The sequence below is a fragment of the Ammodytes marinus genome, assembly GCF_949987685.1.
Source record: "Ammodytes marinus genome assembly, contig: scaffold_308, whole genome shotgun sequence".
Classification (NCBI taxonomy): Eukaryota; Metazoa; Chordata; class Actinopteri; order Uranoscopiformes; family Ammodytidae; genus Ammodytes; species Ammodytes marinus.
In genome coordinates, this window is record NW_027648430.1 from 1 (window position 1) to 27,500 (window position 27,500).

Consider the following 27,500-nt stretch of genomic DNA (forward strand, 5'->3'; position numbering starts at 1 on the left):
AAGGCGCCATGTTAGGATGAAATAAATAAGTTAAAGTATGTCCCAATAGTTTGCCTACTGCATCCTAACTAGATTCTTTTTATGGTCAGATGTAGTATGTAGAATCAGGGCCGCCTTAATGCACGGGCTTACCTGGGCTGAAGCCCCAGGGCCTACAAGGATCAGGGGCCTCTAAAAAAAAAATTTTTTTTAGGCCCCTGATCTAAGAAGGCCCCGCACATTGTCATTTAAATAAATTATTGACTGGCTCATGATAGGCCCCTGATCTTAGGGGGGCGTAGAGAGATCAGGGGCCCATCATGAACCAGTAAAGAAAAAGGAAAAAAAAATCACATTATTTTTGGCCTATGAAGATCAAGGGGCCTATCATTCACCAGTACATTTGTTATTTTGTTTAAATAACATTGTTCGGGGCAACGCAGATCAAGGGCCTATATTGAGATGAGCCATTAAAAACAAAACAAAGAGTCCAAAGAGAGAAGTAGCTTTGGGATAAGGGATTATAAAAAAAAATTGGAATGCTGACTGACTGGATTTTTTAAACCTGTATATTTTTGTTTCTGCTTTTTGGTAATTCTGTGTCTCCAAATTATTCCAGAAAATAGCTCACAAAGGACACAGTTGATTGAGCCTTAAGGCTGTTACATACTCCGCGAGAAGAAAGAACAAAGTTCTCGGTGACGGAGTTGCGAGAAGAAAATGACGTCATTTTCTTCTCTCAGCTCTTGTTTAGCTGTTCTCGCAGCTTGTTCTCGACACATCACCCGGGCCGAACTTTCTTCTCGCAGCTTGTCCGAGAACTATTGTGTGATTGGTCAGTCTGAAGTCAATGAGGAAAGCGAAGTGAAATCAGCTGGCACTACTGAGTCAATTACCATGGTAACAATGCGCCGCGGTGAGGAGTTCGGCAGTTGAGTTCTCGTGAAGTATGTAATGTCAGACCAGAAAGAACTTCTCTCAGCTCTGTCACCGAGAACTTTGTTCTTTCTTCTTGTGGAGTATGTAACAGCCTTTAGTTTTCTTCTCAAAGTGCACCAGATTGATGCATTTTACTTTAAAAGGTTAAAATTTTTCTTCCGGGGGGGCATGCCCCCGGACCCCCCTAGAAGGTCCTGGGTCCCCAACGCTGTTTCCGCAATAACTTGGAAAAACACAGTAACCAACCATGTGTGTTTGGTTATTAAAAGTCACTAGACCAGGAGGGAGTTATGTACATGTTACCTTAAGTGATTTTGTATTTCATCAATAGAGATATTGTGGTGTAGACAAACATGGCATCTGTATTGTAAGACCGCCGCCCGGGGGGCCTACGAAACCTCTCAGCCCCAGGGCCTAGTGGCAGGTAAAAGCAGCCCTGTGTAGAATAGAAAAGAAAAGAGTATGAGATTTGGACCACAGGGAAAATGTCAGACTGAGTTTTCAGCCTGTGGGGTTCAACTCTGCCCCCTGGAGGCAGAACCTAGTAACACTGGTAACTCTAGAATAAATCAAGATCAGTCTCTCCCTGTGCTCCAATCCCCATACTTCCCTACTATTTAGTATGCCAGAAAATGATTTAGGATGTCCCAATACATGCATGTCAATTGCAGTATGCCAAATATACCTAGATGCCCCACTAACTCCAATAGCATTTTGGAGTATTCATCTTTATTATTGACATTTCTCGACATAATGAAAAATAAATCTTCCTTATCTGATTGTTTTTTCTCTCTCCTGTCTGTGGCCCTAAAACTCTTCTGTACTTTAGTATGTAGTGTAGTAAAAAGACTAAAACTCTTCTGTACTTTAGTATGTAGTGTAGTAAAAAGACTAAAACTCTTCTGTACTTTAGTATGTAGTGTAGTAAAAAGACTAAAAACTCTTCTGTACTTTAGTATGTAGTGTAGTAAAAAGACTAAAACTCTTCTGTACTTTAGTATGTAGTGTAGTAAAAAGACTAAAACTCTTATGTACTTTAGTATGTAGTGTAGTAAAAAGACTAAAACCCTTCTGTACTTTAGTATGTAGTGTAGTAAAAAGACTAAAACTCTTCTGTACTTTAGTATGTAGTGTAGTAAAAAGACTAAAACTCTTCTGTACTTTAGTATGTAGTGTAGTAAAAAGACTAAAACTCTTCTGTACTTTAGTATGTAGTGTAGTAAAAAGACTAGAACTCTTCTGTACTTTAGTATGTAGTGTAGTAAAAAGAAAGAGTATGTGATTTGGAACGCAGTCCCTCTCTCTCTCTTTTCTCAGACCAAACCATCTGTCAGGAGTTTAATATATTTTATCCAATTTTAAATTTAAATTTTGTTCCTTTAAGACTCACTTTGTTTTGCATTGGCCTTTAACACAAGTTCAGCTATTGGTTAACGTCTGTCTTTTATATGTCACTAACCCTGTGTTCCGAATCGCATACTTTCTACTATATAGTTTGGTAGAAAAAAGATTTAAGATGTCCCGATGCTGCAGTGTGTAATATGACATCATCAAGAAACTTCTACAAAGTTCTAGAATGCAACACTCCCTGGGTAACCCCACCCCTTTAGAATAATAACAGAAGCTACAGTGGCCTTCAAGGACAAGAACAATTCTAAATTTTAAACAATGCACCTGATGACATTCCAACTATGACACTTTCAAGATGGCGGCACTAGGCCTTGGTCCAAAATATGCAGAAATATGGACATATATGAGACCCTTTCTAAGGAAAAAAAAAAAAAAATTTGAGCTATTATGCACTAAATTAAACGTCCTTATGGATATTATAATTACTTTCTACAAAATCTGCTAGGAAATAAAACCCAACATTCTACACACTGCAGGTTTAAATAAAGTTACATCACAATACACCTCCCAAATGAAGAGGGTAAAGAAAGTCACTGAGAGCCGATTGGTTAAAAGACTTTATGAAGCTTCTACTGTACAGTGAGTGATAGCAGAGAGAGCCGCCATCTTTGAAGGGTCAACCCATCCTACGAGTCCAATGCTGCATTCATGTGCTCTTCTGACCGTACGAGTTTCCGAGTTGGGAGGTCGTTCATTTGACTTCTTTCATAAAAATCGCTATTATAATATAATGAATGAGGTTTTTCTTCCCTCAGTCTTCCCTCAGTCTTCCCTTGGCCCAGCTGTCCTGTTAATCCTAACCCTACATTTTACCATGTGTGATGTCACGCATGGGAAAATGTAGGGTTAGACAGTGAGACCATAAAACACTCTTTCTGCCTTTTCTCAGGCTAGGATGAACCGATTCCTAAAATGTTTTGCACATTTATACTACATAGGATCTCAAGAGTTCAATACACCTTCATATTTTCCACCGGTGAAGTAGGTCTTTAAAGCAGGCGTTAACATACATTTCCCGACTCGGAAACTCGTTTTTCCGACAACACATGAACGCAGCAAACGTCTCCATTTAAAAAGGGTTAACCCGTTCAACAAGTCAACGTTGCATAAAGAAAATCCTTCATCGGAATCAAGCAGCAAATACACAGAGAAACAACATGGAGTCACAGTCAGAAGGGTCTGGACAGAAAGAGAGGGGTTGGGTCAAAGGTCATGGAGCTCTGGAGAACAACACATTGGAGACATTTCCACCGAGCGGGTGTGTGTGTGTGTGTGTGTGAGAGAGAGTGTGTGTGTGTGACTGTGTTTGTGTCTGTGCGTCTGTGTTTGTGTGTGAGGGGCACTTTCATGGTGCGTGTGTGAGTGTGTGAGAGAGAGTGTGTGTGAGTGTGTGTGTGTGTGTGAGTGAGGGGCACTTTCATGATGTTTGTGTCTGTGTGTGAGTCTGTGTGCGTGCGTGTCTCTGTGTGTGTGTGTTTGTCTGACTGTGTGCGTGTTTGTGTGGGTCTGTGTGCGTGTGTGTCTGTGCGTGCGTGTCTCTGTGTGTGTGTTTGTTTGTCTGTCTGTGTGCGTGCGTTTGTGTATGAGAGGCTGTGTGAGTGTGTGTGAGGGGCACTTTCATGGTGTGTGTAAGTGTGTTGAGCTTTGGAGAACAACACTGTATACATTTCTTCCGAGCGGGAGAGGGTGTGTGTGTGTATGTCTCTGTGTCTGTGTGTGTGTGTATGTGTGTCTGTCTGTCTGTCTGTGTGCGTGCGTGTCTCTGTGTGTGTGTTTGTCTGACTGTGTGTGTGTGTGTCTCTATGTATGTGTGTGGGGCACTTTCAGTGTGTGTGTATATGTTAGTGTGTTGTTTTGTGGGGTTTAGTGTTTTGTAGACCCCTTTTACAAAGTGATGTAGTGTCATGGAGTGTGTGTCTGTATACTGTACGTGTGTGTGTGTGTGTGTGTGTGTGTGTGTGTGTGTGTGTGTGTTGTCACTAATCGCACTTCAGGATGAGGATATGGAGATCACATGACCAGTCGGACGGTTTTAGGGTTGTTCTTGTTTTTGGCATAAATGTGGAAATGCTCTGGGACACAAAAAGACACAAGAAAATAAAATGGCCGACTCGTCCTTCATCTCAAACCAGCTCAGGAGTGAAATACAACTCCCATAATGCAACAGGCACAGGCGTAAATCACACCCCCATGAACGCTTAAAAAGTAGCTACGAGCAACTTTTAAATATTTCTGAAACAGTCTCATTTTTCCTCTGATGATCATAAATTACATGTAACAGCAAACGAGACCATCAGTGCAAAGAATGCTATTTTTTTATATAGTTTTTCTTAATGTCTTTGTCATGGGTTTACGCTCACCCAGGAACAACAGCTGGTGTGGTAAAAACACTACCGCTTTTAGTCCAAAGGGGGGCGCTAGAATTAAGACGCACTGAAAGTTCCTCGGAGCACCTTTAAGTATAGACTTAAAGTGTGTGTCTGTCTGTCTGTCTGTCTGTCTGTCTGTCTGTCTGTCTGTCTGTCATTCTCACCCTGAGCTGGTTGAATTGAAGGAGAGTTGAACCTTGAACACACAAACATAAACCCTGCGTTCCGAATCGCATACTTCCTACTATATAGTATGTAGAAAAAAGGTTTAGGATGTCCCGATTCTTGTGGCCAGATTTAGGATGGTTAGAAGTACCCGGATGTCCTACTTCATGCGGCCAAGATTGTTAGTGTTGAAAACTGCATCCTATTTGGGCGATTCTGACCCACAATCCGGTGCGCACGTGAAGTGACGTTACATCGACGAAGCCTCCATATGAAAACAAACGGGGATGCGCCGGATATAAAAGCAAGAGGCAAGATCAAGGAGCCATGTTAGGATGAAATAAAAAGAGTAAAAGTATGTCCCAATAGTATGCCTACTGCATCCTAACTAGATTCTTTTCATCGTCGGATGTAGTATGTAGAATAGAAAATAGAAACAGTATGCGATTCGGAACGCAGGGCAAGTAAAGCAGCTTGGGAGAGAAATATCTGTCGGGTTACAAACACACACATGAGGTCGTACACACACAGTGGAGATTACTTCATCTCTGATCAAAACAATGAAAATTAAAGAAAGTGTCGAGAACAAGTGTTAAGAGATGCCAGTGATATCGTCTATAAATTAGTATTTCTGTGACACTTTAAAGCTGATAATGGTCGTAGTGCATCAGATTAAAACTTGCCCTGCGTTCCAAATCACATACGCTTTCTTTTTACTACACTACATACTAAAGTACAGAAGAGTTTTAGTCTTTTTACTACACTACATACTAAAGTACAGAAGAGTTTTAGTCTTTTTACTACACTACATACTAAAGCACAGAAGAGTTTTAGTCTTTTTACTACACTACATACTAAAGTACAGAAGAGTTTTAGTCTTTTTACTACACTACATACTAAAGTACAGAAGAGTTTTAGGGCCACAGACAGTAGAGAAAAAAAAATCAGATAAGGAAGATTTTTTTTTTCATTATGTCAAGAAATGTCAAGAATAAAGACGAATACTGCAAAATGCAATTGGAGTTAGTGGGGCATCTAGGTATTTTTTGGCATACTGCAATTGACGTGCATGTATTGGGACATCCTAAATCTTTTTCTGGCATACTAAATAGTGTGGAAGTATGGGGATTGGAACGCAGAGTATGAGTCCACAGAAGACACACAATAAGTACACAGTAAGAGGCAGTCTCCACATCAGGACCTCTGAAAACTGCAAACGTTTGTGTCTGAACAGAGCGGACAATGTTTCTCCTCATGTTGCTCCCATAGACATATAAAGAGTTTGCTCCCGACATCAACTGCCGCCCGCGACACAGACGTTGCCGTTAGCAGTTTAAAACACGGGATGGGCTAGCGTGCTGCTGCTATGTTTGGCGGCGCGCAGCTACTGATCCTGGGTCAGCCACAACGTTAGAGTGACTGCAGTACAGAGCCGGTGGGATGCACGGGGCGGATCATTCTGCACATGCGTTAATCGCGTAAAAAAAAATTAATCACCCTGCGTTAACTCGTTAATTTTGACAGCCCTAACATAGAGATCTTCCCGATGTTAATGCTCAGTTCCTGAACAACAAATGAGGTTGATTCGCCCAACTACAGTTTCTTCGACGATATTTGCATAAAAGTTGGACCTCCATTTGCTTCCAGAAGTTGACTTTAAAATTTGGGCGGCGACAAAAAGGACACAAGGTTCACCTCATAATGAAAAGAAAAAAGGTTCGGCGATTTGCAGTGCGAACGAGGCGTAAAAATCACCAATTTAGACATTATTTTATTTCATTTTCGGATCACCAATTTTCTCATCATTCAGCCCTCCGTTCTATTTGGGTGTTGAAAAAATAAGACTTTTCACCGGGAACTGTGCCAGGTCATCTTCTGTAGAATCAAACCCCATTAGAGCTCTGCGCCGGTCAGCACAAAACGAACCAGAGAGACCAATCAAGCCTGACTGCAGTATCACTGTGTACTTAGTGCTTTTCCACCTGTGAAAAAAGGTGTAGTCAGCTATTCTGGAGGAACGCTTGTTGTCAAGATCACTTTGTCAAAATCAGTGAATATCTCCTCATGATCCGCGCTACCTGTCTGTACTGTGTGTGCGCTGATAAGCATCTAGGGTTAATACACAGCCTAGGATCTGTAAACGGGGTGTTTTTCAGAGCTTAGGCTGTGTATTAAGTTAACCTGGATTTTTTTCAGCACACAGTATGGAAAGGTAGCGGAGGGCGAGGAAAAATTTCCCAGATTTTGACTAAAAGTGATTTTGACAACAAGCGTTCTCCAGAATCACTGACTGCACCTTTAATAGACATTTAAACTGGTGCATTAAGACCATTCTCCAGCAGTGTCACCTATCTATCTACGGATATGAGGCATCTTTCATAATCAAGACGATAACAACGTCCAACCATCACAAGGAAAAAGTGTTTTGTTTTTTACATTCTGTGCAAAATTAGACGAAATAAAAGTAGTCCACACATCATCATCGGTCTCTATCCGTCTACACATTTGAGTCAGTTTGTCAGTTAAAGGCCTACTTCACCGGTTTGAATATGAAGGTGTATTGAATTCTGAGATTCTATGTAGTATAAATGTGCAAAAAAAAAAATTAAAATCGGTTCATCCTAGCCTGAGAAAAGGCAGAAAGAGAAATATAGGGTTAAAAAAAAACACTCGTTCTGCCTTTTCTCAGGCTAGGATGAACCGATTTTTATTTTTTTTTGCACATTTATACTACATAGGATCTCAGAATTCAATACACCTTCATATTCCCACCGGTGAAGTAGGTCTTTAATGTTTTTCACTATTTACAGTTTTAGTTTCTAAGACGTTAGTACCATCGCCCCCCACACGGGGAGTAAGACATTCTTTAGAGGGACCAAAATCCACCTTCAAACGGATATCCACTGTTTTTAAATTCCTGGGATTGAGACTTTTTCTTTGGGCACCCCCCCCCTCCCCTCCCCCCCTCCCCCAAAATCCTGAATCTACAGCTCTGGAAAAAATTAAAAGACCAATCTGGATTTTTCTTAAATCTTCATCTCTACATAACTTATTGAAAATGCTCTTAATGCCAATTTTTTTTTGGAATTTGGTAGAAATGTTGTCAGTAGTTTATATTATAAAACCAAGATGTTCATTCTACTCAAACATATGCCTTTAAAAGAGTAAAACAAGAGACACTGAACATTTGGAGTGGTCTCTTCATTTTTTCCAGAGCTGTATATAACAGTGTAAGATACTGAGAAATAAGCCCTTAGTTAAGACGACTTGTATCTCATAATGAACCTAATATCTTCGAAATACGAGACCGTTTCCTATTATTTAATTGTTGCAAGTTAATACCTTTTCAAGATACTAAAATCTGAACATTTTAATTGACATTGTCTCACACTAACAATGGGCTTTGCATATATCAGGTAAGATCTCATGGTTTCGACATTCTCTTAAGGTCGAAAATTCGGAGAAAATATTCAAGAAGTTTCACATTTTCATCGTGTACTAATAGTGTTAGATAAAATCATAATTCATACATTTGTGGTGTTACTCTAAAATCTAGTGTCCTTCTAAGTATTTAGTGTCCTTATCTGATTACTACAGACCTATACACTGCCTTAGTGAAGCCACATTAGACTTAACAGAAGCTTCCAGCACTTTCTTCATTAATTCGACTGATGTCTGTGTTTTATTGATATGTCTGTTGTTTTGTATGAGAGTCTGATCATTTTTAATAATTTATTTATTCTGCCATTTAAAGCTGGGGTGGAGGATTTGGGGAGACAAATGGCAGTTGGGATAGAGATTTGAATCCAAATACCTCAACCGCTCCACTTGTTCTCTTTGGTCCCTCCCCTATGGTCCCTCCCTGACACGCTCTACACCAACAAAGTCGTGCCAAAGTGAATGAATGGACAGTCCCAACAGCCAATAAGAACAGAGAATCGAAGCCTCGCTCTGATTGGTCAAAGTGTACAGCTCATGTTAACTTTGACCAATCAGAAATCAATCATATACCCCAGCTTTAATCTTGAATCTTCCGTGACGTTTTCAAGAGTTACTGTCTTTCCGTCTCATTTCCAGGATACCTGAACATTTAACCATTTTATATGAACAGCACTTCCATTTTGAAAAGGTGGATTTTTGCCTCATCCTCCATTTTAAAAGTTAAAGTCAACCTGCTGCTATTTCAGCTTGTCTATTTAAAAGGCATTGAGCAGGTTTAGAAAAAAAACACACAGGGCACACAGTGAAAGAGAGAAAAGGGGGAAGAGGGGAAGGGGAATAGAAAAATAAAAATAAAAAAATAAAAAATTGTGGCAGACCAGACACAACTACACGATCACCTCACTTCACTCTGTGGCAGAATAAACATAAAAAAAATGTTAAAAAATAAAGTTTCAGAGGAGGAGGGGGCACCAGGCGAGTGGAGGGAGGATAAGTAGAAGCCTATAGTCAAGACAAGACTGATCTAGAGCGATGTTTACACTGGTTTCTCTCCCACAGATATGTCAGGACTTTCTCCAATCTACGGGGGGGAAGAGTTGGTCAAAAAATGGCCGAGGGTGGGGATGCTTGGGCGCAGTGGGTAGAGCATTCCCCCCCTAGGCCCAGGCTTCGCAGCAGACCCGGGTTCGAATCCAGCCCGAGTCAGTTCTCTGCATGTCATTCCCCTCTTTGCCCCATTTCAACTCTGTCTCTCTACACTGTCTAATAAAGCATAAATGCCCAAAAAAAATCATCTTAAAAAATGGCAGAGGGAAAATAAGGGCCCAAGTTCAGACGTTACGTTTGTCCCTTATAGTGGAAGACAGCTTCTGATTGGTTCATGTAGCCGTCAATCTAGCCTCTTAGGACCAGCCATATCACACATCTTATTTGTGGATCTGTGTTGATGAAAATGACTACATGAACCAATCAGGGGCTGCCTTCCACTAACAGACAGAAAGTGGTGAGGGTCCGGTCTGACTGGAGGCTAGATTGATGACTACATGAACCAATCAGGGCCTGCCTTCCACTAACAGACAGACAGAAAGTGGGGAGGGTCCGGTCTGACTGGAGGCTAGATTGATGACTACATGAACCAATCAGGGGCTGCCTTCCACTAACAGACAGACAGAAAGTGGGGAGGGTCCGGTCTTACTGGAGGCTAGATTGATTAATGACTACATGAACCAATCAGGGGCTGCCTTCCACTAACAGACAGACAGAAAGTGGGGAGGGTCCGGTCTGACTGGAGGCTAGATTGATGACTACATGAACCAATCAGGGGCTGCCTTCCACTAACAGACAGACAGACAGTGGGGAGGGTCCGGTCTGACTGGAGGCTAGATTGCTGACTACATGAACCAATCAGGGGCTGCCTTCCACTAACAGATAGCCACAGAGATTGGAGAACGCCTAGACTGATTTGTAGGTTAGAAACGAATGGGATTATCTCTAGATCACTCTTATCTCACCCAGGCTCAGTAGAACAGGAGGAGAAGGAAGAGAAGTTAAGGAGGCCTGGGGAAAGGTCAAATGTTTCTCTCAGTCTCTCAGAAGAATTTGTCGTCGATGCGGAAGTGCGGTCGCGTCACGTCATCCGGGTTGATAAACACCGAGATGGACTTCCCAGGATTCTCGGTCACTAGCTGCTGCAGCTTCTTGGCTAGCCGATCGTCTGGCTGGTTCTCCCCCCCTGCATCGGACTGCGGCGACGGAAGGTTGCTGGCACTCCCTCGCCACTGCAGATCCACGGTCAGCCTATTGGCGGCCTTGGCGTGTTCGATGGTGGTGCGGAGATGTTCGGTGGGATCCGATCGAACCGAGGAGAGTTTACGCGCGTGTAGCATGGCCGTCTCATCCGACAGGTGCTCCAACATGTTGCACTGCGGGATGAAGTAGTTGGGACACATCTTGTTGACGAGACAGTGCTGCAAATCATCGATCAAGCCCAAGAGGAAATGCGCCGAGAAGTCTTCCTGGGTTAGGTAGTTTGCAGGGAGGCGATCGCAGGCCCAAAGCATGATGCTACGCAGGTGGTAAGGGCTGATGGCTTTGGGGCGCGATAGCAGCTTGATTATGATGGCTTTACAGGCCTGGTAAGCTTGCATCAGACTGGACGAAATACACTTTTTCAGCTGGACTTCGCTGCGGGCAAACGACAGGCGCCATTCGTTTTCTTTGCGGCCCTTGTAGGAGCAAGCGGGCACCAGGTAAAACCCGCTTATCACCTCCTCTTCCGTGATCTTCCCATCCCAGAAATGGTTCTCCATGAGCCAGCTTTGAGCGACCGCCGGCCAGCCTTTAAACGACACCACGGGGACAATATCGTAAAGCATTCGGCTGCTACCGACGCCGAGAATCACCGATATGATGGTGCCGTTTCTCTCGACTTTCTCCACTCTCGGCATCCCGCGCTGGGGCTTCTTCTGGACCTCGGAAAGCACCAGAGAGATGGATTGATAGAACCAGTCGGCCACCATCGTCGGACTGAAGAAATAGTTGGTGGATCCGTTGATGTGGTCGACTATCGTGCAGCAGTCTTTCCACTTGTTGATGGTGACTTCGTCGAACAGGCGCAAACTAAGCCAGGAGTGACCCAATGCCGAGTGCCTCATGTCTAAGGTGACGGGCTGGTTGCGATCGTGTAGTTTCAGCGCGGGGACCAGAAGGGTAAAGTCCATATCGTAGTCTGTGCCGCGGGCGTAGACACTCAGTTCGTCTAAATCCATGTCCACCACACCTTCTCGAACCCCTCCAGAGAGAAGGAGATACTCGTTAGCCACGGGGAGCTTCTGGTCCAACTTCTGCACCATCCCTACAACACAGAGGAGGAGAGACGTGATTAGATAAAGAAGGACAAAAACATAATTTAATAGCAAGGCGGACACGTATTGTGAAATTCCAACTTCTTGACCATTCCTAGAATAGAATAGAATAGAATATGTTTATTGCCATTTGCACAGGTACAAGACAGTACAGGTGCTTTGGGATTCTTGTGTGAGTCCTCCTGAGTCAGCCTCTTCAATAAAAACAATTGTGTGTGTGTGTGTGTGTGTGTGTGTGTGTGTGTGTGTGTGTGTGTGTGTGTGTGTGTGTGTGTGTGTGTGTGTGTGTGAGTGTGTGTGAGTGTGTGTGTGTGTGTGTGTGTGTGTATATATATAAATAAAATAGGACAGCATTATAACAAGAAAATAAATAAAAAATAGAGATTATTTAAAAAAATAACAAAAACACCCATTCCTAGAATAGAATAGAAAAGAATAGAATAGAATATGTTCATTGCCATTTGCACAGGTACAAGACCATTCCTACAACACAGAGGAGGAGAGACGTGATTAGATAAAGAAGGACACATCATATTAATAATGGTAGGATGGACTCGAGGAGAAGGGGGCCAACTAGAAACCACAAGGTCGCTGGTTCGACCTGGTCCCCAGCACCGGACAAGAGGGTGTTATTTGTAAAACTAGTGGTGGCTGAACTGAACATCAAAACCTAATAGAGTCTCTTACTAAGATTTACTTAAAAGGGACACTGTGTAAAATTTTAAGTATTGTATTAGCTAAAATCAATATCCTCATTCATAAATATGTCCTCATTGGTGTAAAATCACCTCTGCCAATAATCTGAATTATCCTAATGAGCGGAGAATTACAAATATTAATATTACATTTTCTACATTGAGAGGGTAAGTCTTATGGAGGAATCCATGTTTTTGGAATGTCATCAGGTGCATTGTTTAGAATCTAGAATTGTTCTTGTCCTTGAAGGCCACTGTAGCTTCTGTTATTATTCTAAAGGGGTGGGGTTACCCAGGGAGTGTTGCATTCTAGAACTTTGTAGAACTTTCTTGATGATGTCATATTACACACTGCACCTTTAACTTTGAGGAATATACATTGTTTTCCATTCTGAAAATAGGAAAAACTAACACCAGTCTTGATGTTTTTAGTGCACACTAGAAAAACTGAAAAAACAAAAGAAATTACTTTTATATATTTTTTTATTTTATTTTGGAAGATTGAATGGACCATGTCGTATTTGGGTCAGTTTTTGTGAAGGTTTTGAACGCCAAAGAGTATGAGCTGCTTCCCAAAGGATCGGTCATTGTGTTCAGTGTTTCACCCAAACACCAAAACATTTAGACTGGATTGGTCTGGCTGTACAATGCCATCGGTGTATGAGTGTGTGTATGAATGGGTGAATGTGGTAAGATATGTAAAGCGCTTTGGGGCTGAGAAAATCGTCTAGAAAAGCGCTATATAAGTCAAGTCCATTTACCATTTAAAAGGCAAGACACTTCACCCACCTTGCCTCGTGTGAATGTCGATAGTTAGCCTGCTGCTATCGGTGTATGAATGTGTGTGTTTGTGAGAATGGTACCGTGGGAATGGGAACAGGTCTCCCTTGAAAAAGAGTCTCCGGTCTCAATGGGATTTACCTCTATAAATAAAGGTTAAAAAATAAATAATTGTTTTAAAAAATAAAAAAATAAATAAAAAAAATGGTATGTGGGTCAGTTTTTGGGTAAGCAATGGAACCTCAAAGAGTATGAGCTGCCTCCCAGGGAATAGGGCTTTGTGTGTTCAGTGTTCACCCAAACACCAAACATTTACCCTGCGTTCCAATCCCCATACTTCCCTACTATTTAGTATGCCAGAAAAAGATTTAGGATGTCCCAATACATGCACGTCAATTGTTTTATGCTGAAAATACATAAATGCCCCATTAACTCCAATAGCATGTTGGAGTATTCGTCTTTATTCTTGACATTTCTCGACATAATGAAAAATAAAATTCCTTTTCAGATTTTTTTTCCTCTCCTGTCTGTGGCCCTACAACTCTTCTGTACTTTAGTATGTAGTGTAGTAAAAAGACTAAAACTCTTCTGTACTTTAGTATGTAGTGTAGTAAAAAGACTAAAACTCTTCTGTACTTTAGTATGTAGTGTAGTAAAAAGACTAAAACTCTTCTGTACTTTAGTATGTAGTGTAGTAAAAAGAAAGAGTATGTGATATGGAACGCAGGGACTGACTGGACCGGTTTGTCCTGGTTTTCTGCTCTGATGAACTAACAGCGAAGTGAAAAGACTCAGAAACGTCCTGGCTGAAATCTGCATTCCTGAGCTGTTGTGGAGTGGACAGACAGACACTGTTCTGTTGTGTGAGAGGTCCCAGGCTGGCTGACCTCTGTTTAGGACACTAGGATACGGGCTTTCACATGGAGAGGGTTTTGTATTAATTGCCTACCCCATTTTTCCATCACACTTTTGTTCAGAAAAGCTACAATATATCTTTAATTGTGTTTTAATCTGAAATGTATAACTACAGCTGTGTGTATTGACTCATGGTACCTATTAATTGTATTATTCACTGTATCTCTATCACTGCATTTATTGTATTTAGTATCTTTGATTGTATTTTAAAGCCTGACCCAGGGACAAAGACTGCAAATTAGCTGAAGCTAGACGTCTTATATGCATCACATTTTCCCATTTTTTGTGGCAATGTTGTATGTATTGTCCCTGTCAAATAAACATTAAAATAAAATAAATCTAAAGTGTCTAAATAATATATATAATTTTTTTTAACAAATTATCAGGCTTTCACATGTAGAGGTTTTTGTATTAATTGTAAGAAAATGCATCTCCTGCTGAAAATGCGTGTGAATGCTGAAACAGTTTACGCTAAACTGGATAGCCGAGTATGAAGATTTGAAAAAGTATTAATTGTCTATCCCGTTTTTCTATCACACTTATGTTAAGAATAGCTACAATACATCTAAAGTGTCTAAATAAAATAAAAAATACTATTTTTTCTATTAACAAATTTCCCACAATTTCACTTTCACCTGTCAATGGAAACATTGATTTAATTTAATTTAATTTTTTTTTTAACCTATATTTATACAGGTAAATCCCATTGAGACCGAAGACTCTTTTTCAAGGGAGACCTGTTTTCCTTTTCCCACGTTACCATTCACACACACATTCATACACACACACACACCGATAGCAGGCTAACTATCAACATTCACACGAGGCAAGGTGGGTGAAGTGTCTTGCCCAAGGACACAACAACCATGACACAAGTGGCAGGGCGGGGATCGAACCTCCAACCCTTTGATCATCGGCCGACCTGCTCTACCACCTGAGACACAGTCGCCCAAAAAAATTTATATAAAGATCATCAATAAATCCTCTATCAAAACATTATGTCTGTCAAAAAAGAAAAACATTATTTATATAATATATAAATGGTGTTAAGTTTGTCCGTTCTGAGCTACTGTAGAAACATGGCGGTGCAACATGGCGGCCTCAGCGCCCCCCTCCTATGTTTCATTTTTTCATTTAACTTTTATTTATCCTCGAGAGACCAATTGAGGGGTGACCCTCCTTTACAATGACGTCGAGTTCAAAAAAAAATTCAAAGGAAAAACAACAATACATACACAATATTCAATGCAAACAACAACAGGTGTATGTAGATATAAAAGGCTCATCCTAAGCTCTTAAAAAAACAAGAGACTATACACTTATTTAAAATGTTGTTAACGCACTGCACCTTTAAAGACTACGGTTGCGTTCCGAATCGCATACTCTTTCTTTTTTCTATTCTACATACTACATCCGACGATAAAAAGAATCTAGTTAGGATGCAGTAGGCATACTATTGGGACATACTTTACTCTCTTATTTCATCATAACATGGCTCCTTGATCTTGCCTCTTGCTTTTATATCCGTCGCATCCCCGTTTGTTTTCATATGGAGGCTTCGTCGATGTTACGTCACTTCACGTGCGCACTGGATTGTGGGTCAGAATCGCCCAAATAGGATGCAGTTTTCAACACTAACAATCTTGGCCGCATGAAGTAGGACATCCGGGTACTTCTAACCATCCTAAATCTGGCCATAAGAATCGGGACATCCTAAATATTTTTTCTACCAAACTATATAGTAGAAAGTATGCGATTCGGAACGCAACCTACATTAAGCTCAGCCAGATGGAAACATTTTTTGCAAAGTGTGTTGAACTATTTTCGGCTCGAGCATCATAAGGACAGGAAGAGTTTTCACAGATTAATCTCACCTTCCTCTCACACGGTTTCTGTTAAGATGACTGCTACTGATAAACCCTGCGTTCCAATCCCCATACTTCCCTACTGTTTAGTATGCCAGAAAAAGATTAAGGATGTCCCAATACATGCACGTCAATTGTAGTATGCTGAAAATACATAAATGCCCCACTAACTCCAATAGCATTTTGATGTATTTGTCTTTATTCTTGACATTTCTCGATATTATCAAAATAAATCTTCCTTATCGGATTTCTTTTTCTCTCTCCTGTCTGTGGCCCTAAAACTCTTCTGTACTTTAGTATGTAGTGTAGTAAAAAGACTAAAACTCTTCTGTACTTTAGTATGTAGTGTAGTAAAAAGACTAAAACTCTTCTGTACTTTAGTATGTAGTGTAGTAAAAAGACTAAAACTCTTCTGTACTTTAGTATGTAGTGTAGTAAAAAGACTAAAACCCTTCTGTACTTTAGTATGTAGTGTAGTAAAAAGACTAAAACTCTTCTGTGCTTTAGTATGTAGTGTAGTAAAAAGACTAAAACTCTTCTGTACTTTAGTATGTAGTGTAGTAAAAAGAAAGAGTATGTGATTTGGAACACAGGGAAAGTTTTATATAAAGCAGAGGGCTGACCCCACTCTGTCAGAACACACTGCGTCTCTCAAACACAAACGCTTGATGAAGATTAATTTAGTCTTAAAAATCCAAAATGAGGATGTTTAAGTTCTCACGCACATAACCTACTTTAGTATTACCACGTAAACATCTGCACTGTAAAACTTTTTACCACAAATTTACAATATTTTACTGGCAGCAGCTTCGCCAGTAAAATACTGTTTAATTACAGTAAGCATACTGTTTTTAAAAACTATGGTATTTTACTGTAAATAGACATACAGTCTCTTACTGTATTATTTAAATTTACAGTATTTTACTGGCAGCAGATTCGCCAGTAAACTACTGTTTATTTACAGTAAGCATACTGTGTTTTAATTTACAGTATTTTACTGGCAGCAGATTCGCCAGTAAACTACTGTTTATTTACAGTAAGCATACTGTATTTTAATTTACAGTATTATACTGGCAGCAGATTCGCCAGTAAACTACTGTTTATTTACAGTAAGCATACTGTATTTTAATTTACAGTATTTTACTGGCAGCAGATTCGCCAGTAAACTACTGTTTATTTACAGCAAACATACTGTATTTTACTTTACAGTATTATACTGGCAGCAGATTCACCAGTAAGCTTCAAATTCCATCTTATAGGTACGATCAAATAAACAATCAGTCTTAAATAACAATGGAAAAAGAGAAAATAATCAATTTAATTAACTATTTATTTTGCAGTCACAAAATATAAGACTTTACATATATTCTAAAGAATGTGCCCCACCTTTTAACAGCTGCAACCTTACATTCATGTACTTATAATAATTCAAATCAGATCGACACACATGCACTCAATCAGTATACAGTATAAGCAACAACATTTTAACTCAACATTTCCATATGTATGAATATCCTAACAGAAGTCAAATACTAGTCAAACAGTTAAAGAAACATATATACAAACTGTAATGTAACCCCACCCAAAACTCACACGTAAAATAAATCAATCAAATCAAAAAATACAATACAGATAGATAGATTGATTGATTGATTCTTTTAAAACACTTTCAGTTTTATGGAGGGGCAAGGTCTAACCATTCAATTACATCTGTTTGGACCCAAACGCTGTTTGTTCATTTAAAGCTGCAGTGTGTAGAATATTGGGTTTCATTTCCTAGCAGATCTTGTAGAAAATAATTATAATATCCATAAGTACGGTTAATTTAGTGCATAATAGCTGATTTTTTATTTATTTAGAATTATTATTTTTTTCCTTAGAAAGGGTCTCATATATGTCCATTATTGTTTAAAATATAGAATTGTTCTTGTCCTTGAAGGCCACTGTAGCTTCTGTTATTATTCTAAAGGGTTGGGGTTACCTGGGTAACCCCAACCCTTTAGAATAATAACAGAAGCTACAGTGGCCTTCAAGGACAAGAACGATTCTACATTTTAAACAATGCACCTGATGACATTCCAACTATGACACTTTCAAGATGGCGGCACTAGGCCTTGGTCCAAAATATGCAGAAATATGGACATATATGAGACCCTTTCTAAGGGAAAAAATAATAATTAAAAAAAAAATCAGCTATTATGCACTAAATTAAATGTACTTATGGATATTATAATTACTTTCTACAAAATCTGCTAGGAAATAAAACCCAAAATTCTACACACTGCAGGTTTAAGAAAACAGTGCCTAAATATGATGGTTCTCAATTGATATAAAAAACAAAAAAATGACATTACATTATTACACCCCTCAGGACTATGATACATACCAAAACACAACGCTGACCAAATGCTCCATATTAAAACAAACTGGGATGAGACTGATATAAAAGCAAGAGGCAAGATCAAGGCACCATGTTAGGATGAAATAAATAAGTAAAAGTATGTCCCAACGTATGTGCCTACTGCATCCTAACTAGATTATTTTTATGGTCAGATGTGTATAATAGAAAAAAGAAAGACAATGTGATTTGGAATGCAGGGCTATGCTGTGGATTCAGTAGAGCTACATTGGTCAGCTGCAGCCACCTGTGTTTATGTTTTGTGTGTGTTAGTGTATTGCCTCGCTTCCACCGAGCAGAGCGGGTCGGGTCGGGTCGGAGCCGTTCAGTCCGCTTATTTTGGCTTTTCATTTTCCAAAAGTTGGGTAGGATCCCAAAAGAAGCGCACTGGTAGGGCGGGGTATAGGCTGGACTGCGATAGCCGCCGCCAGAATATGGGTCAAACTATCGTGCCGTGGAACAACTGTGGTCAAGCCAGCGTTCTCTTGTTTTTGCTTGGCCAAACCAGCCGCTTCTATATTCATTCCCCCGTGTTGTGAGCAGCCACCTGTGTTTGTGTTTTGTGTGTATTGCCTCGTTTCCACTGAGCAGAGCGGGTCAGGTCAGAGCGGTTCAATCCGCTTATTGTGGCTTTTCATTTGCTAAAAGTTGGGTATGGTCCCAAAAGATGCGCGCCTAACCGCTTTAAGCCGCTCCCATTTTCGGTACCCCTCCATTGGGGTACCACCCTTTTCGGACATACTAAAAATGGGAGCAGTTCAGAGCGGTTTAGCGGACCAAGACGCTCTGACCCGACCCGCTCTGCTCGGTGGAAACGAGGCATTAGAGTGTGTGTGTGTGTGTGTGTATGTCCGTCCATGTGAGTGTGAGGGTGTTAACGAGACAAAGATTAGACAAAGTCCCACTTGAAATCAACGAGCTTCTTGATGAGTGATGAAACCTGGGGTTGACGTTGGAGGATTTTTTCTGGACCATCTTTCCAGTTTTTTTGCTAGGCGCCTGGCCATGGTATGCCTTTGATCCCCTCTCCGGATTGATCCCAAAGCAGATCCTAAATGACAATACAAACAGAAATACAGTATATGTATAAGTTTAAAAAATGTATCATACTATTTAATTTTTTTTTAAGATTATCTTTGGAGCATTTTTGCTTTTATCAGATAGGTTTGGAGAGACAGAGTTGAAGTGTGGCAGAGAGGGGAAGACATGCAAAGAACAACCCGGGCTGGATTCTAACCCGGGTCTGCTGCGGGTTCTGGGCACGGGGGGCGACGCTCTGACCACTGCCCCACAAATCATACTGTTTTAACCAATATACAGTATTAATACTTTCCAAAGGAAATAAACAACAAAGCTGCCAATAATCCAGAAATGTCCATAAATAATAATCTCTTAAAAACAATATTTAAAGCCTAACTTAATCATTAATTTGATAGTTTTCTCCTGCATTTTTTAAATGTCCAGGGCAATGATGCAAGGGCACCAGAAGTGCCCTTGCATCACCCAAAGATAAACTAGCATGGCTTACAATAAACTGAGTAGAAGCACTACTGCTAATGCGACTTATTTTACTATTGTTTATAGTTAACCAAATCAAATAGCATAGTATTTGTCATGTATAATTCAAATGTAACAGGTGGTGTCCTCCACACAGTCAAATGCTTAAAAGTTAAAATAGAAATATTGAAAAGTGTAAAACGTGTAAATAAGATTCTAGTTCTAGTGCTCATTCTGCAAGTGGGGGCTAGTACTCGTAGTATGAGCATTAGCACCAGTCATGTTACACAGTACTAGGAGTAGCAGCAGTATTATTGTTAGCCAATGCTGCTTGTAGTAGGACGACAACAGCAGTTTTAGCTATGCACATTCTAAGCTTGGAGCACTTGTAAGTAAATGTCAATCCAGGTGTGCGATGTGTGGAAAGTCTCCTACCTCTGAATGAATTCCTGCGTGCAAGCTGCATTTTCCTGGTACTGCAGGTTGAAATTGTAGTATGCAGAAAAGAGGACAGCAAGCCCCAGCACAAAGGACGATCCTTTGCTTACTACATGGCCCTCAATGCTCATGCACCACCGCTGGTCAGTCAGTGAAGTTGGACCTAAAATAATATGAATAGTTATTAGAAATGGCAACAAAATGATTCACTGTACATTCACTTGAATTAATGGTATATTCATTAGTTTTATCTATGGCATTTTGGCTTAACCCAACCAATTAAAACCCAGACAACAGCAATAAATAAGTTTAAGTATTGTTTGTCATAGGTCAATCCCCTATATCCACAACTTTGGCTAATGCAAAAAAGGTAGAAATGTTGTCAAAAAGCCCAAATTAAAGGATATTTCCTTATTAAAAAAAGCTGTTTCTTAATTGAAGAAAACAGTGCCTAAATATGATGGTTCTCAATTTGATTTAAAAAAATAAATAATAATAATTACATAACATTTTTATTTTTTTTACTTTATCTGTTATTTAATTCATTATTTTATTTATTTAGTTTTAATTATTTGTTTAAGATATAACGGCTATTTATAATAATAATTTAATTTGTTTTAATTTTGGTTGATCATTATAATGAATTCAAAAAGGCAAGGTATGCTTATTAGCTTTATTTTGACCATTTGTCTCATTTGTGGTCTTAGACTGCCATCTTGAGGCAAAACACTAGAATTGCCACGGGGTAAATTTGACCTTTTAGTGGGTGTAGCTATACAGCGAAACCTGGTGGTTCTAGCTTAGTGTTTTAAGTACATTTTCCCCCCCCACAGACTACATACCAAGCACAATTAAATTGTGTGCTTTATAGTCCAGAGCTGTAGGCCTACCCTCCAATCCACTTCGCGAGCGGGACAATACCAAGAGAGCCAAGTTAATATTAGGGATGTGAACGACTTATTAAGATCGCGAGTCAACAAATCAATCGAATTACTTTGCCCCTTTTTTTTCTTCCCACAGCAGAGGTTGAGATGCAGAAAATAAAAATGTTGAACCCTGCCTCTAGTGTTCTCTCATTGATGATGGCGTTGTCGCTACACAATCTGAGGAGCGTGCACGATATGAGGAGCGCATGCGCAGAACAGCCACCATCTTGGATAGCCCGGTATGGCTACACCAGTTGTTCATATGTGTAGGCCTATACAGTAATACTTTACTGCAGCGCTTTCTAAGACAGTCGCCTAGGCAACGCATGTTTTGCGTGTATGACTATATCGGGGTTAGTTGCCTGCATACCCGTGACTTCTGTCTGCTCATCCAAGCCTTCAGCCTGCTCACTGACACACTCTTCCTGAATATTTGCTCCCATTTCTAAAGAGAGACCTCTCACTGCACTTTTTTTGTGATTTCTTGACAAATGTGACGAAAATGTAGACACAACAGTGAATATTTTATCACAGTTTGTAAATGGACATGAAACTGACCTACCCTCTCTAATATGACTCTTCAAATGAGAGGATACATTCGAAATGCTGTTACACTTGACGGTGCAGAAATCCACATGACATGCTATGCTAGTTTCATGGCCAACAAAATGACTAGATGGCCTCTTAAAGTGGAAATGAAACACATACTTTAGCACTGGCAGTACACACACATGAATAAGGCAAATCACTTTGCCAAAAAAAAAACATTTAAAAAGTTTTTTAAATCACAGATATTACAATTTATTATCTTGATTTTAACGTAGCGAACTGACTAGGTGGCCGCCATGTTGGAATGACGTAGAAGCCTACGTCACGAGGTTGGTTGTGTCTGGTGCGGTCTGGTGCCCCGTAACCGAACACTGGCTTGTTTGAGCATGGAGGAAAACAAAGTCGACAGATCTTTTGCTCTAGTGATTAATCCGATCGCCTTAAGTGTTTGAGCCAACTAGAGAAGGGAGACCTGAAGTGATACGAATGGAGGAAGAGGTGGAGCCGGTGATTTGGGGCTAGGAGCGGGTCCTAACACTACGTGATGTTCGTCTTGACCGCTGCACACAGTGACCGAGTCCATCTGCTGTCACGACGCTAGCTTGGGCCACATGCGGTCACTCCTGCATCACACATGTGCGCTCATTTAGCTATGCCGGGAGGTGGACGTGTTGGAGGCATGGTTAGAGCTGGCTATGCTCTCCCCTGAAGAAGGACGTCCAAGCCGAAACAATGGAGCGTCCTGTCAATAGCAGGTAAGCTAAACTGGCTAAACTAGCGGGGATAACACTTTGGATAACAAAAACTATAAGGTCATATATCGACCAGACGATGTGATGACAACGTTACTCACGTGCCGAGAGTTCACATTTAGTGTCTCTTTACTGACACGTTTGTGCATTTATATCGATTTTTCACGACATTGAATAAGGCCTGCCTGCTAACCCCTTCGTTAGCCATTACATGCTAACGGTTGTTAGATTGCCTATCAAATACGAGCTACCGGTGTTACTCGGTGATGAGGCTCACACCGATTTACATCGATTGCCAACTGACAACACAGAGTAGGCCTATTTTAAATTTTTTGTATTGGACATGCCAACTGACAACACAGAGTAAGCCTATTTTCAATTTTTTTATTGGACATGAAAACCATTTGGTTAATTTTTGCTTGGCAGTGGTGGGTGCGTGTTCATTACATAAAAAAAAGTAGTTGGGCCTACTAGACTTTAATTCTAAGTTATAATAAGACTACATAGAAAACATTTACAAATAATAAACACATTGTAAAGTGTGTGTGTGTGGGGGGGGGGGGGGGGGGAGACATGTCCATAGTGGAAATTACGCCCCAAATATATCCGTAGCTTCACTCATAACGTTCGGAGCTGAAGCCCAGGCACACCTCATAGTGTAGCCTACGACAAAAGTAAATGACAAACAATAAGCATTTGTTCAAAATGCAATCAGAGGATCCAAAGATCTAACATTTAAGATCAAAGTAAGCGCTCTACAGAGCTGACACATGCCTTCTCTTGAAATTCGCACCTAGACTATTTTTATTTTAATTGTCTATGTCCAGTCGGTGTTACAGTAACACTGGTGTTATCACAAGTGTATTACCCGATGGGAACATTTCCACACCGAGGTATTCCTACTGTGCTAATGTATTTCTTTTCTCTCCCTCTTCTCTAGATCCTCTTGTGGATCAGGAGAAACAGCGAGATCCTCCCAGTGGCATCGGCAAGTCTGTGGCAGTTCAGAAACACCTCCCTTGACTCGCTGCCAATAAGTGCGGGGACACATTTCCTGGGAAAACCCACTGGTCCGTGTTTGTTGTTACAACAGTCACTCTGCTTTCAGGTGATTGTTTAGCAGTATGTTCTACTTTTTAGTGCTATTTCTATTGACTTAACCACTTCCGCCATGGAGTCATGATGAACAAAGATATAAGGGAAAAAGCAGCTACTTGTTTACACATTTTAATGTACAAAGTGGGAGGGGGGACTCTGACTGCGTTGCCTAGGTGACTGTCTTAACTAGATAGCGCTGCGGTAAATAAAAGTATTAATGTAAGGCCTACACATATGAACAACCAGGAAATGTGTCCACGCCCTTATTGGTAGCGAGTCAAGGGAGGTGTTTCTGAACTGCCACGGAGGTGCCACAGACCTGCAGATGCCACTGGGATCCCGGCCCTGCTGACCAGGCTGGGTGCTGCCTCCCGGCCCTGCTGACCAGGCTGGGTGCTGCCTCCCGGCCCTGCTGACCAGGCTGGGTGCTGCCGCTGCCTGTTCTGGAGGGGACGCTGCCCATCTCCTGCTCTCGCTCCTCAGTCTGCTGATCTCCAGATGCATACATCTACCTCTACCTAATAGCCTGTTTACACAAGTTTAGAGCAAGCCACATAACAGAACTAGTACACATGTTGATTTAAATAACATTAAAAGCTTTCATACCTAACCCATATTCAGTGTGTTTATATTTGATGCTGTGTTGATAAGGGGTAATTATTTTTTTTAGATTTTATTTCATGTCAATACCGTTTCTGGCTGCAGTGCTGCTAAATTACTTTTATTGGTTCGGTTGGTATCATAATTTATTTCTAAATAACATATTTTCAAACTAGTGTGTATTTATTAATCTAGTTCAATTCTACTAGTTATATTATTCTGTGACATAAAAACTCTACTGGTTAGACAGCAGTGTTTTCAGTGAGGCTCCTTCAGATCTGCTGTTGTAAGCACCAGTACAGGAGACCTTTCCTGCCCACAGCAATAACATCTACAACTGCCTCCTTCCATGCCTGGAGAGGAGACTCCTACAATCTGGAGAAATGGATTTTGCACATGAACGATTGATTTGTAATGAACGATTGATTTATTAATGTTTTCCAACTGAAACAATAGTTTCTCTTTTGGGGTGATTTCCCCAGCTCTTCAAAGGTGTTAATGTAAACTTTATATTTATTGTAAACCTGGACAAATTGTATAGAATGTAGGCTAGTTTATCAACGGTTTTATATCTCCCCTCCATTGTTTTCATAATTGTGTATACATTTCTATTGGATTATCAAGTGGCATCTTTACCACTTTCCCCTGCGCCTCTAGGTGGCGTGCGTGTATTGGCCAGTACATTAGTAAATAAAAAGTATTGGCGGAATTTTTTACAGTGTATTGATGGAATGCTATTTTGCCTCGCATGGGTTCATCAGATATATTTATATTTTTGAATTTGACATTTGTCATCGGACGTGTTTTTGAACAGCTGCACCGTGTTGAATGCACATTAAAAGTATCGCGCTTTGCAAGAATCAACACGATAACGTGAGGAAGACAGCTGGGAGATCTGTCCGTGTGAGCGTGATTGATTGCTACGGAAAATAAATCACGGTAAGAAATAGTTAAAGTGTAGGTTTCGATAAGCTGTGACGACGTCAAAAGCTGTTAATAGTCGGCTGGTTTCTTGTTTAATAACGTGTTTGTGTTAGGCTAATTAAATCGTTTGTGCTTATGATGGTTGTAATTATTTGTGACGGATAAATGAGGCGCTGTTGAAATAGGACTTTTGTTAGAAAGGGGAACAGGTGTTTATCAGTGCTGCTACTTGGAATGAGATCTTGATCAGTTTTGGTATTGGTACAGTTGATGTCTTATGGGCTAAATGCCATCTGTCTTTCCCCTGCCTGGCTTGCGTGTTATAGGCGCTCTTCCCCTACTACGGCGGACTGATGCCTCTACGCTGTCTGTTTGCCGATCAGTAGCGCACATTGTATTCGGTGAAGTTGAACATGGAAGGATGATCGTCAGTTTAGTCTGTTGGTCCGGCGATCTACAAGCTGTTATGACTGGAAGGTTTTCTCCTCTAATCTTCCTCCAAACAGTGTTTAACCATATGCTACATGGGGTCAGTGGCACTTTCAAGAGAAAGAGTCCGCCGATGCGGACTCTTTCTCTTCTGGGCCGTCAGCCACCGCAGCGCTAGCAGGTTACGTCTCTCCTCTTTACTGGCAGTTTGTGAAAGTGAACTTTTAGGCTACATTTTTAGCTTTATAAAATTATTTTTTACACCCAGGAGACAGACTCGTAGTGGCTTCCCTTTGTCTTTTTTCTCCTGATGCTCTGCATCCCTCACCGTTCCTGTCCTCTGTCCTCGGCCAGTGAGAGGGAAGGAGAGGGAGAGACAGGGAGACTGTCTCTCCCTCTCTCCTTCCCTCTCACTACCTCTCACTTAGGCTACTGTAGGCCGTCTTCCCTTTCTCTGTCTCTTTCTGTGTGTCCTTCTCTCTCTTTATCTCTATCTATGTCACTGTCTGTCTTTCACTATCTGCGCCTCTCGCTGTCTCCTGCCGTACTAATGTATGGAACGTTTGGACCAACCAACCTCGTGACGTCAGCAGCTGCGGGCTGGCAACATGGCGCCGCCCTTGTGGTGAAACGTAAAATAAAAAATGAATTTTCTTTAAAAATTTGATATTTTTCGTTTTCGTTGTGTGTTTGTTGATTAGAGTCAAAATACATTAATCAAATGACCCTCAGTTGTTTGAATGTTTCATGTCCACTTTAAGGCCAGGACACACCAGCCCGATAATCGCCGTCGTCAAAAAAAAAGACGAATCTGTTTGGTGTGTGCCGTGACGTCGGCCGACGTAGAGGTCGTCGGGCTTGTTTTGAGCCTGTCGGCCGCCGACTGAACATGTTCAATCGGCGGCCGACCGTCTTTCATTTGGAGCAATTTGATTGGTGGAGTACTTGCGAATCAGTGAAGCCCGGAAGTGAGGCGGGTAGCACAAACAGCTAACAACAGCTAGCCATCGTTTTAATGTGTTTGTTCGTTTCGTTTTGAGAGTACTCACATGCATCAACCCTTGTTGACTGCTCGACACTCTCTGCTAAAAATTGTGCTCTTATGGTCCATAAATATAAATACGTATTTCTATCTATGTTTATGCTCTAGAGAGATGTCCAATCATTTCCGGCTTTCGTATTTTTTCGGGCCACAATACAGATTAGCGCCGCCTGCTGTTGTGGAGACATTACGTCCCGCGAGTGTACGGAAAATAAACAGTCGTCTCGGTGTGTTCTTTGTCCGCGACGGGAAGACTGGAGCTTCCTGAAACGGCCGACTCCATTTTTTGCGTAGTCGGAACATGTCGGACTGGTGTGTCCTGGCCTTTATCTTTACCTGGGTGATTCCTATACATCATGGGTTTTGAAAACTGTTATGTTTCTGAATGTACAATTACAATTAGGTAGGGCACATCTGAAGGACAAGTAAGGGAAACTCCTGTGAATTTTCATATGCCTCACAAATGCAAATTTAGTGTCACAGTCATGACCACAGAGTTGACAATGGAACATTGTGTTAGATAAATGATCAGATAGCAAAAAATAAATAAAAAAATAAACGTTTGATGGCTAAAGTTAGTTCAAGAAGAAAAGCTGAGCCAATTTGAGACCAGAGCTTGCTACTAGGGGTGTGAACGTTTACAAAAATGTCTAAACATGTACGGAATTTGTTTCGTGTACACGGTTAACAGTGACGTCATTGTCCTCGTGCGCCCGCCGTCTTGTAGGCGCGCGCGCACACACACACACACATACGCGTTCGTTCGCCTGTAAACCCACAGTTGACATGAACCACGCTCGTTTTTATATACTTTCTATGGTTTACACAGCTCTTATAATAGGTCCATGGCACACACATACACGTTCGCCTGTCATGTGTTTGCCGTCATTATCGCGCTTCATTAATTTCCTGATTAATATAGCC

The 27,500-nt window shown here is 40.9% G+C and overlaps 1 protein-coding gene across 1 annotated transcript in view; it reads right to left on the reverse strand.

Annotated features, from left to right (window-relative positions):
- Positions 1-10,393: 10,393 nt before the first annotated feature.
- Positions 10,394-27,500, reverse strand: part of LOC307270567 (nucleotidyltransferase MB21D2) — a gene marked incomplete at its 3' end in the record, with an annotated part of 21,247 nt that continues 4,140 nt past the window's right edge. Inside the window, exon 2 of the mRNA XM_080054450.1 lies at positions 10,394-11,658. Within this exon, the coding sequence (XP_079910576.1) occupies positions 10,394-11,658 (1,265 nt within the window). The remainder of the gene's footprint in view (positions 11,659-27,500) is intronic.